The sequence below is a fragment of the Accipiter gentilis genome, chromosome 19 (genome assembly GCF_929443795.1).
Source record: "Accipiter gentilis chromosome 19, bAccGen1.1, whole genome shotgun sequence".
Lineage (NCBI taxonomy): Eukaryota > Metazoa > Chordata > Aves > Accipitriformes > Accipitridae > Astur > Astur gentilis.
Genome location: NC_064898.1, coordinates 23808143 through 23820357, shown reverse-complemented (window position 1 = coordinate 23820357; position 12215 = coordinate 23808143). Strand labels below are relative to the sequence as shown.

At 43.2% G+C, this 12215-nt stretch overlaps 1 protein-coding gene across 10 annotated transcripts in view; it reads right to left on the bottom strand.

Annotated features, from left to right (window-relative positions):
- Nucleotides 1-11795, bottom strand: part of TENM4 (teneurin transmembrane protein 4) — a 352099-nt gene extending 340304 nt beyond the window's left edge. For all 10 annotated transcript variants that reach the window (XM_049823080.1, XM_049823082.1, XM_049823083.1 and 7 more), the window contains exons 1-2: nt 11572-11795; nt 6965-7234 (exon numbers count right to left, since the gene is read on the bottom strand). In XM_049823080.1, coding sequence (XP_049679037.1) covers nt 6965-7234; nt 11572-11794 — 493 coding nt within the window. In that variant the 5' untranslated portion in view covers nt 11795. The remainder of the gene's footprint in view (nt 1-6964; nt 7235-11571) is intronic.
- Between the last annotated feature and the right edge of the window lie 420 nt (nt 11796-12215).

Sequence of the window (12215 nt, the reverse complement as noted above, 5' to 3'; positions counted from 1 at the left end):
AGTACAGCTTGTAGCACATTCTTTTTTATTTATTTATTGTGAAGATTTTTAATTTTTTTTTTTAAATCTCCTTTCTGAATTCTCCAGAGTCTGAGTATCACATTTTTGCCTACATGGTTTGCAGAGCATGTCTGAAGCACCCATTCATTTACTGGAAGTACTTTATAATGCACTATTTAATTCAAAGGCGGGGGGGAAGATGATGTTGCTGCAACCACGGTAACAATATTAACAATACCCTGAAAGGAAATTACTCAGCAAAACATGGTAATAAAAAGAAAAGTCACCATGGATTATCAACTGGGGTATTAACAAAGAATTTGTAAAGCTAAGATTACACAGTATTTCTGGCACTGCTAATTGCATTGATATATTGAATTGTATTTTGGGCCAATGATTTGGGTCAACCTGATTTGGGAAAAAGGAAGGTGAGTGTAAAGAAGACTGAGTAAAATCCTTCCTCTGCAGAGGCTCAGAGCTATTTAGGAGAACCTTGCAAGGCCCCTGGTAGCAAGTATAGACAACATTAGGGAATGAACTCTGGACAACCAAAGGGAACAAGAAAAACACACAGAAATAATTACCATTTCACTAGAGCTCCCCTACCTATTGTAAAACAGCTCTGAAGAGGAAATATTTGGAAAAAGCTGGTGAAATTCTGCAGCATGTGGCTTGATCGTCGGGACAGCTTTCTGATTTAATAAGATGCCAAAATGTGTACAAGAATCCTAGCGGCAAACAGCATGTTGTGGGGTATTTAAGCAAAAGTACTAGAATTCATACCACTCTGGTTTGCTGACTATTTTGCAAAACCAGATAGTTACCACCGTACACCTAGGACCTGATCTAACACTGCTGATGGCAACGGGAGCATTCAAAGGCTTCAGTGAGGTCTGTGTCAGACACCACTGAATAAGGGAAAGTGTTAGTTAGTGTTCTTAACTATCCAGGGGAAATACAATTATGTAATTTCTTTGGTGTTCCTTCTTTGAAAGACTTGTCTGTAATTATTTCCTGCTGTAATGTACCCCTGTGTTTCTAAATATCTTCTGTAAGCGTTCAATTCTATCGAGTCCTAATTTCCTATGCAGTTTCTTAAGCGCTCCTTCCAGCAGCAGTAATGGCTTAAACAGTGTGGAAGCAGAAAGTGTGGCAGTTACTGCAAGAAATGCTCTTTAAATCAAGTATTATGTCAATTAAAATGGCTAAGGATTGGGTATGTGGTGGTAGAGCAGGCAGAGCTATCATGTGAGCTTTCCAGCTCCTGATTGCCAGTACGTTTCAGCTTTACAAAAACCTATGAGAATTTTCCAGAAAGGCAATTTATTTGATGGGAAAGCAAAAGTTAACCATAACATATCACTGCCTTTTTGGTCAAGTTGGTAAGGCTTGGAGAGCAGGTTTGGATATTGGGCTGGTTGTTTGCCTGACAGTTTTAAAGCTCATTTAAATGCATCCCAAAACAGTAGTGACTAAAAGAAAAATTATTCCTCTCTGTAGGATGTGGGTCCAGCAAAGTAAAATGAATTGGTGCTCTTAATCTTGTCACCAGTGAGTAAGTGTCTGTATTGCTATAGTCACCACACCACTTTTGGCACTGACTGGTGATTTCAGAGGTGAAGGCAAAGACAAATGGACCTTGAGATTAAATGGCTCTTCCTAACAGAGGTGACCAACAGAGGTATGGTGGGGCTGATCCTACCTGCATCCAGTTCATTGTTAAATGGGACATTTGAGTCTGTCGGTGCCGTTCTCACCCCTTTTGCACACATGAAATGCATGCAGACTTGTTTGCAGGATGACAAGTTTCCTACATATTTTTGAATTGTGAAGATGGAAAGAAGCAGCCCAGCGCAATTTGACAGCAATGGTCCTGCAGCCTGAATTTTGGCTTCCAGGGTGGTTAGATCTGGAATTTTAGTTCCTGTCTACTAACCTCTCAGTCTGCTAGATAAGAAAATGCCACACTTCAGCAACACTTCTGCTGCAAGAATTTCTTCACACAATATATCACAGTTGAGCATCTCCAGCTCGGTTGAACTGTCTCAAGCCATCTGATGTTACTCATCCTGCCTGGCTGCTTGATACTGCCCACATTCTTCCCAAGAGGAGATGATGACAGAGCGAAACATCAGCTCCACTCCGCACATGTACACAGCATTAATCACTGCTGGCTTGTCCTGCTAAAGAAGAAAACCGCTCCCCCTCTCTCCTGCTCCTTCTCATATTTAACCAACTACATGCCTTGGTGGATATTAACACTAAGCCCAGATTAAAACTAAAGTGAATGTTTAGTTTGCCACAGCTTCTTTGGAACAGCTAAAAGTTAAGCTGTACTTGTTGAGGGTTGTTTTTTTTTTTTTAGAAAAGGGCTGCAACTCCACTTTCACAAAGACAAATTTGAAAAATGCAGTTGGCCCAGGTCTAAAGTGGTCTAAAGTCCTGCAGTGATTATGCTGAATAAACCGGTAAGCTCGTTAGCACATTGAAGGTAGAGAAAAAGTGGTTTGGATTTTTTTTTGGAAAAGGATTCTGTACGGGAATATCGACATTTTCTGTCCATCTCTCATGTTCAGGTCTATCCGGGGACTACCAGGACAATTCATAATGGTTTGGGCAGATCTGGGGTAAGATCTCCCTTATAGACCCGAAGGAAATATTCAGAGCCCGTTTCATGGGTGCTTATGCACAAATGCTGTCCCTCCATCTCTACACCTGTAGGAGTGCCCTAGGCAGTCCAAAAGCCTGAGGTGCTCAAGGGTGAGGTGTCTGCGCAGTCCTGCATGGCCCCGAAGTCAGAGAAAGCACAGCAATGCTACAAACTTGAAACTGGAGAAAGAGGGAGGATCAAGGGGCCAGCAGGTACAGCTACTCTGACCGAGGCAGCATCCACTCTAGACCATTCTCAGCAGCCGTTTGTCTAGTTTACACTTACTTAAAAACTTTTAGCACTGGAGTTCCTCAGACTCCTCTGACTATCTCCTCCAGTGCCTAATTGCCTACAGACCGCAGGCAAATGAGGAGAGGAGGATCTAGGTGGCTTTGTTCAGCTAGTAGGACAGATGGTTAAAGGGAGATCTAGCTGCTGTCTTAATTATTTCAGGTATGGGGGATACACAGGAGATGGAGTCAGACTGTTCTTGGAGGTGCTCAGTGAGTGGACAACAGGCAATGGACACATGGAAATTCTGACTAGCTCTTAGGAGAAGAGTTGTTCACAAAAACCATGGTTGGCACCAGAACCAGGACATAGAGACTGTGGCCTCTCCACCCTGGTTGATGCTCAAAGTGTAACTGAGCAACCTGGTCTGACCTCAAAGTTAGCCCTGCTTTAGCCAAGACACTGGACCAGAGACCTTCGGCGATGCCTTCCGACATAAATTATTCTGTGGAACTCTATTTTTATGATGACGTCTCTATGATTAGAAGGTTTTTGCTTTTAGTATGCAACTGAGTTGCTGCAAAATAAGTCAATTTCTGGAAGACAATTACCTTGTTCTCCTTTGTTGTGCTCTTCTCTATATTAAACAATTGCTGGCTCAGTACAAAGCCTGTTCTGGGTTACCTAAGGTAATGCCAGTTAACTCCAGGCTGGGAACCAAATGACCACTTCAGGAACTTCTGCTTGAATCACTGTTGCTGAGAAACAGTGCAAACTAGTACTGGAAAGAGGTTCTCCTAAATTCCTTGCTAGACTTCCAGGAACCAAACTCCTCCTCCCTGTGCGTGGGTCTGAACTGTTAATGGGAGTTCACGGCTCCAGCTTAGCCTAGATCGTCATGCTGCAGAACAACCCTTGAGCTACATGAAGTGCCTGCTACATTAGCAGCACAGAGTGATTGCATTATCCCTGGACAAGGTGCAGTAACTTGAGTTGTCCCCTCTGTCCCCTTACTCTACAAAGTGACTGTCCAGGTTGAGAGAAAGGTACTGCCCAAAGGAGGGGGAGCCATTGGGGCTCTTTGGGTGTGCAGGATCTGAGCTCAGGGAAATGCCAGGGTTATAACTCAAGCTAACTCTTAACCTAGTAAAAGTATTCAACCTCCTGGAAAGCCTGGGAACAGTCTAGATAAAGCAACGCATGCCCGCTGCCTGTGCAGGTGATTTATGGACTGTAATATGCCATGGAACCAGAGCACTTCATTGGTTTCCTTTAAAGACAGAGGGGTGGATTGTGGCTGCGCTTACTGAGCAGCGTATCTGTTCCTTCAAGACATCACTACCCCTGAAATAAAAGCAAACCTGCTTTTCGAGGGAGCCAGACCTCTCATTTTCTAAGAACACAATAAATGTCTCTGTAGAATCACACTTCGACAGCTTTGGATTTACAAACATCAGAAATAAATTCTGATTATTTATTTTGGATAAATAATGAACAGCATAAAAATTGCTGACGTTAACCTTCATTGGAAAAGTTGGTTTAATGGGGCCCATAAAATCTTCTATTGATGGCAGGTTCATAAAACTCCATATTGACTTCAGCTAAAGGCTATAACTTCTATCAATACTGTCAACAATTAATATTGACTAATAAAGGTATCCTGTAAACTGAGTCATAGCATTATATTACTTTATGCTGCCATTAGCAAAATTTCATGTCTTCTTGAAAACACTTCTCCTATAAATTTGGGGTTTCTCAAAATAGCCTGTGTGATAGCTAGTAGCGAAGGACCCATGGTAACACTGCTTATGTGCAGAGGGAGGAAACACAGAGCAACCTTTGCAGTTGCTAGACAAAGCTTCTGAGAAGATCTCAGGCTTCGTTTGCTCCAACAGCAGGTTTCAGGCTGTGAGGAGTTTGTGTGCAAAAGTTTCTCACACCTTTATCTGTGCCAAGCAATTAAAAAATGAAAATGTCCAAATTTTGTGTAACTTTTAAGACATTTCCTTAGTCCTTCTTGTCTTCCTCCCTTGCAACATTTGTTTGGGTTCATTTATACCACCAACTCAACTGCAATCCCTATACTGAAATGATATGTCTTTCTCTCAGCTCTGGATCAGTTTTTCTGACCCGAACCTGGCTGACGCCTCTGACATCTTCCCAGGAAAGTCTAAGCATCAGCTGAGTCTACCCAACAGAACGGTTTGGATTATAATATTTTCCCTCGAGTTCCACCACTTCTTTTTTGTCAATATGAACAATACGATTGCATGCTGGACACCACTACTGTCTAGATTTTATTTATGCTACACAGACTTTGTATTTTTGAGTATGAGATAGCCTTTCTCACTTTCACTTAGCATCTAAACTGCAAATGCCTAGGGCCCAAAGAGACTCCTACATTTGTACAGCACTTTAAAAACCTGCAGGTATGTTCTCCACCTTTCTGTCTTCCCTTTTCTAATTGCTATAAAATGATGGTTCAACAAATGGTTAGTGTGTCATTAAATTTAAGGGAAGAGGAATTGGAGGTTGTCTCAGTCCTGACATGAGTAATACTGCCTCTGTTATTACATTCAGGAAAGCTTTTCGAGGCATGTGTTGTTGCTAGTATAATTTCATTTGTAAGCGATCTGTAGGTACACAGTTGAATTTGCACATGTAGAGATAGCATTAGGGAAACCAGTGAAGACTCCAGCAACTAATGTAATTCTTCTGTCTTAAGACAACACAACAACAAAAAAGACTAAAATTCTGTACTTTGCTTTTCTGAGTAGGCGTGGAAAAAAAGAATGTATGGGATAGGATCACAGCTGCTCGAATACCACCATGGAAAGCACAAGAGAGCGCTTTGGATACAGGAGAATGGGATGGAAGTGCAAGGTGTTTGCTTTTGGCTGTTTTCTAGCGATTTCTTGGAAGTGTGAGAAACTTTGACCCTGATGTTCCCTCTGGTTTTTCATCAAAACACAAGGTTCGGAAGAAAAACGATATAATCTGGCACTGCGTGTCTGCCTGTCCTAACAGGTACAACCGTGTAAGAGCCTACACTAAGAAACTCAAAAAAAATACTGTAAAGATAATTTAAAAATATTCTTCTGTACATCCTTTAAACAGAAGGCCGTTTATCTTTGAACTTTGCCTAATATATCATTATCTCCAAGCAGAAACTTAATAAGCTTCTACTGTAATTTTGTTGGGAGTTAAACATAAAATCATGTGGGTGGTGTATGTCTCACCGTGTCATGGCTTCCCAAGGAAAAGTTATCATCATTTGTCACTATAATACTGTGGCAAAAAGCATAAAGAGAACAAGCAATACAGTCATTTCACATCAGCTTTCTGAGCTGAGCTCAAGCTCCTGATGACTTGTACGTAGCAGCTATATTAAGAAGCAGGCTGTGCCATAATTGAATTAAAGGTGCAAAGGCATATAGGGCTGTGTGAACTCCCGGGTCAAGCTGCAATTGAATCAAAATCCTCTCTCCCTCCTACACTGCTTGGCAGAACTGCTGACCAAAAGGTTCGCAGACCTACAAAACGCATGCAGGAGTCCCCGCAGCTGGGGACGCAAAGTTACAGAGATAAAAAATCTGTGACCTTCAGCTTTTATTTCGTAAGAAGAAAAAGGCTTCTAAAAATATTTCACCATCGTTTTCTTTCAGAGAGCAGTCAGCTGATTTACATAAATGAACCGGCTCCTGTCAAGGAACCGGCAAGGAAAAGAAGGAAATTATCTGCCCCGAAAATCTCTAGCAAAGATAAGAGCAGCATCAGCCAGGGGAGGGGAGATTTAAATGCTTTTTGTCTGAAAGGTCGCTACAAAAAGCAGAAAGAGTATTACAGCCACTTAACGATCTCTGTCGCTGTGATAAATAAGTAGGAGCTTCTCCAGCAGTTTATTAACAAACACTCTGTAGGACAGTACAAAAGGCTACGACATGGGGCTATTAGAAGAGTGTTTTCACTGAGCCTGATAAAAAAGCCCCAACACAAACCCGAAGGCAGATTAAGGTGGAGTGGTAAGAAGAGGCACTCCTGGCAGAGCTCGAGGCTGACTTCGCATGCGCTGTCGTCACTTACCGGTTTCGGTGTTCTCGTGCTCCGTGTCAGTGAGGGTGAGGTTGGAGTTGGCCCGGCTCGACAAGCAGGAGCTGCGTCCGGACTTGGTGCTGCGTCCCCAGAGCCTCACCGGGTGCTCAGGCGACATGACCACGTCGGCCTCCGTGTCGGCATCCGAGCCGGCGCTGATGGAGTAGCCGCAGTGAGGCAGGCTGATATCAGTCCGGTACAAAGTCCCATGTGTGGGTGTCACATCTTCAAGACCCAGCTCTCGCAAAGAGAAGTTGGCTCCTGGGAGAGAACACAGCAGCCTGGTTACTCTTCGATAGGGGGTGGTTTCATCTCGCACGGGTCAATGGCAGAACCACTCATCCTCTGTCTTCTAGTGGGGCACAGCAGCTCCCGAGTCCCAGCGTCATACCCGATTCCCCCGTTTTGTGGTCTTGCTTAGTCTGAGACCAAGTGATCATGCCAAGACCAAAAAGCAGCTGCGTTCCTGCTTCTGGAACCTGGCAAAAACTCAGAGCGTGTTCAATGAAATCATCAAATTGGAAAGCAAAGACAGATGGAGAAATGGTAGAGTTGTTTAGGAGAGGCAAAAAGTAATCTTGGAAGAAAAGCAAAATGAGGCTTGCAATGATCAAAAGTCCCACCATACACCTGGCAACTCTACTACAATAGGAAAGTTGAGTGAGTTCTGCTCATTGAATTCCCTGAAATTACATACTGGAGATTTAAATTTCCTTTGGCGATCTCACTTTCCCCTTGCTGACCACTCACACCTTGACTCAGTTTAGCTATTCATTCTGATACAGTCACAGCAGAGGTTATTTGGCTGCAAATAGATGCAATTGTTCAGCTGACCAAAAATACAACCTAAAAAATGACTCTTGAGTCCATGTTTAGCTACCTACAGAGCTTCAAAATCAGGCCAAATCAATGTGAATGAGGCTTCAAATATTAGCACACTTTGTTCATAAAGTTGCACAAGAAAGCTGGGGAAAGCAATTAGTGGCTCCATTTTAATCCACACTTATTTATTAATGCATGCTTTTATTTTTCAGCCCTGAATGTCTTTAAAAGATTTTGGCCACCCATGAATGCCTTTAGCTGCACCGTGCATTTATACGGCACAACGCATCCCTGCTCCTGCTACGTTAAGCCTTGATCGGGTGGATTAAGGAACTTTATCTGTAACTGGTAGGAGACATCAGGCCCTGGATCATGGCCAAATACCAACATCGGTGATCAAATTCAGCCTAGCTGGCTTCTTCTGGTTATTTCAATACATAAATCCCCTGAAACAAAAGGAGAAGTGGAACCTGCCAAATCTATGCACAGGTCACAGACTCAGCTTTAGAACAGTGTTTGCAATTTAGGCATGTTTCAACAAGATAAATCTGGATGCATGGTCTCCAGAAAAGTTCAGGCCAAAACCTACCTTTGAACAGTGAAGTTTGTATCTACTTATTATTGAAACCTGTTCATCAGGTGTGGACCTCAAGGTTGTATCCAAAACTGAGTTATGATTCTCTCCCTGCTCAAAACCGCACAAGCATGTGGCTGCCCTCACATTTCCAATTGTTGATGTTAAACATAACATGGTGGAAAACGTGTATGCAATAGAAACTGTCAGATTTCTACTTTTCCAGAGTCTGGTTTCACGCTTGTGGAAACACTCCGGCTTGTCCCTCAGCCCTGCTGCATGGGGGAGGTCTCATATCATCGCACACATGCATTGAATGGTCAGCTGCCCCCAAGTAGACGCTATTTTACTACACTTCTTCATTCAGTTGACTTTGCAGCTCACAGTGAACAAAAAGATGATGTCTGAATGCAAGATGAATAATGGGACTGGACAACATTTCCACGTAAAGCTCAGAGAAGGAGCTGTTTGACGTCAGGAGGAAATAACCAAGGTTCAGCTTGTAACGGATCTACAGCTGATAGCACTTAAACTATATAAAGCATTCATGAACTTCACACCTTTTTAATTGACCAAACAAGATTAAAGCTTTCAGACAGAGTGGACACATAAGGTTGGTTGGGGCTCACACCTCTGTCAAACCCTAGGGCCTTGCTTGGGAAGCACAATGCAAGCTTGTGGCAAATTAATCCATTTAACTTGATTGCAAGGTGGTCTGAGAGAGCGTCCTCTACCACTCCACGGCGTGAGGTAGCAGATGAACTTGGCCTAGATTATAAACGCAAGGAAGCAGTATCTCCCCAGAGACCTCGCTCTTCTCTTGCAGTTTTGACTTTCGTGCAAGGCTGAGTAGTTTTTAAACCATCCTCCACGGAGTACTGGAAAACGTCATCTTTTGGTTTTGCTTGCGCATTTGAGTCACTGATGGCGAGTTCCACCTTCCCCTGAAACAAGCCATACTCAACATCTTCAGACACATCAATGTGCAGCATGACTGATGCTCTCCAGTAACAGCAGCTCATAAATTATGAAAAATGACTGCTACAATTAACTGAAAATCAAATTTATTTGCAATAAACAGCAGGAGATGCATTGATTTTCATATTCTATGCTCACTGTTGCCTTTTAAGCTGGAAGAACTCAAGTCAATAAAAGGAAGATAATAAATATCTGAGACTTTTTAATTCAGATCTGGTCTATTTTTTCCTGTGCTGACTTGCACGTTTGCTGGCACTCTCACTCTAGCTAAAACCATTTAAATGCTGACTTGTTTATTTACTGAATTTATTTGGTCAATTTGAAATGTTTCCCTCCTCTGCCTTCCAAACCAATGCAGGAGAGAAATTCACTTTGCCTTGTTGATGTCGAGCAGGCTAATAAGGCTTGGTTTCAGTTGGCACGAGGCCAAGCAGCACCACAAAGTGAGGTCCGTTCATGGCTTTCTGCCAGTGGAAAATGTGGCACAGAAAGTCTGGGGTTACTGTTAACATTCTTCAGGCCAGTTTTGGGACTCTCAGGATAAACTGGGAGAAAATTAGAAATTGGAAAATCTGTGGGTGATATATCAGAAGTTGAACTGGTACCCTGACATGGCTAATCTCAACTTCTCAATTAATTTCAGCCACTTAGAGCAGTGGGTTTTACTATTTCTCAGTAGCCTACAAACTTTTCCTAGGGAAGTATGAACTTGTGTATAGCAAATTTATACTCCCTGTCAATAGACTGGCTTTTCTTATTTATCTTTTGTGGGCGTCTTAGGAGAAGTCCGTGGACCTGGATGGCCTCATAGACCCTCAGGTTGAAAACCGCTGACCTGTACTAATTCACATCTATCCTGCATGGTGAATATATTGTATGAAGTGAGCAAACTCAATGACCTAAAAGGTTTCCTTTTCTTTATAACTCTGTAGATTCCTTAGAGAGGATGAAGTACTTCAGAGTTGCTAAGAGGGAAACTCCTTTTATGATTGCAAAGTATTACTTACAACACCTATTGGCCCTTTTGTTAATTATTGCCTGGTGCCGTTCTCCTGAAATACAAACACCAAAGCCATGTGCACAAAGATACTTCTGCAAGTCATTTTGCTTGTGCATGCCTTAAAGATGAGTCTTGCACCAAAACCACAAGTGCGTGGTGTTTGAAGAGTGAAATTAAGCAGCTCTCAATTTAAACAAGTGCAATTACATGCATTCCCTTTGGGGAATCAGCTTTTCCAAATGCAGAGGGTATGTTCAGAGCAGCCTGGGTCAGCTATTTTATGTTCATTGTCTGGAATGCTGCCTACTCTATTTGACTTGCTTTGCCATTTTATGCTTTTCTTGATGGACTTCTAAAAATAATTTATGTGAAGCCCTGCTTGGTTTCTGAACTAAGACACTCGTGTCTCTACAGAAAAATGAAGATGAGACTATAGTGGGGGCCACAAATCCACCTCACGTAGGCAACAGCAGCAGTGAAAACGTAACTGCACTGAATTCAGGCTAGCAACAAAAAAGAGAACTTTCAGAATCTCTATTAAGACTGTGGAGCCCATGCTGACCCTTGAACCTCCACATCTTCACAGCTACTGTGACCCAGATTCACTAAGTGGACTCCTTTAATTCCTAAAAGTGGTTCTTTATCACTCCTTTAATACTGGAGCATATCCCCATCTCAAACCTACAGCCTGCAGGCCATGTACAACGCCAAGAGTTGTTCATCCCGTCTGCAGCTAAGTTGTCTCCCTTCTTCCAGGCTTCTTGGGTTTTGCTGTAGCCCAGATGGACAGTGGGGACAGTGGCACTCTCTCTTCTTTGTCTTCTGGCTCAGTGTCCTTGTTGACTTCCTTCATGGTAGAGCAGGGACATGACACAGTGAAAAGGTCTCCTGAGCAGGCAGGGACTTTCCACGCCACGTCAGTATTGTGCACCATGTGCACAGGGGGGTCTGTTCTCGTGGTGGGAAGCGGCAAAGGGCTGTCGGAGACAGAAAGACTAAGACAGAGAAAATGTGTCTTGGTAGATGCTAATGAACACAGGCTGGCGGTATGCGACGTAAGGGCATTGGTTGGCACGCATCCCACGTCTGTGCAATACAATGAAGATGTTCCTTGCCGCTCTCTTTCCTTATGTCTCCCTTTTGGCCTCGGAGCCCTTCAAAGCCCCCAGCTCTCAGCTGATTAACTCACGCTGCTTGCAGCAGCATCTGCTGAAATGTACTCACCCGCTCGGCAGAATTCATCGGCCTCCTGGTGCACCATGTCTTTGACCCGATTGCTGTAGGTCAACCTGGAGTCTTGATCATAAGCCTTCAGGGTCTCGCTGGAGCTGTAGGACTTCTGGGGTACCTTGCTGTCCTCACTCTCGGCTGAAGAGCTGGTGTAGCGGCGCTCAGTGTCGCGGCGCCGAGTCAGAGATCGATACGGTTTCCTTTCTTTTACATCCATGGCACCCTTGTCTGAGTATTCAACATTAAAATAATGACGTCTGTATGGTGGTCGGATTGGAAGAACCTGAAAGAGACAATAAAAGAAATAGGATCTAGGTTCATGCCTTTGGGCACCTGAAGGCAAATTTGCCTTCTTTATACATTCTTGCACTGAACAAAAGAGATGTTACTTAATGGACTGCAGGAAAGCCCTCTTAGAAAAATTACCAATGGAAAGAAAGTCTCTGTTACGCGTGACTCATTTAATAATTGCCACAGCTAGCGGCACACATACACGCAGCAACCTGCATCTGTCTGAACTGGGCATGCGCTTGGGGATTTGAAACTGATTGTGATTTTTCTGCGTCTTCTTTCCATGGGAAGTGATTCAGACACCTCCAGGAGGCATGTATTCGGTACATCAGTCACCTAATCTCTGG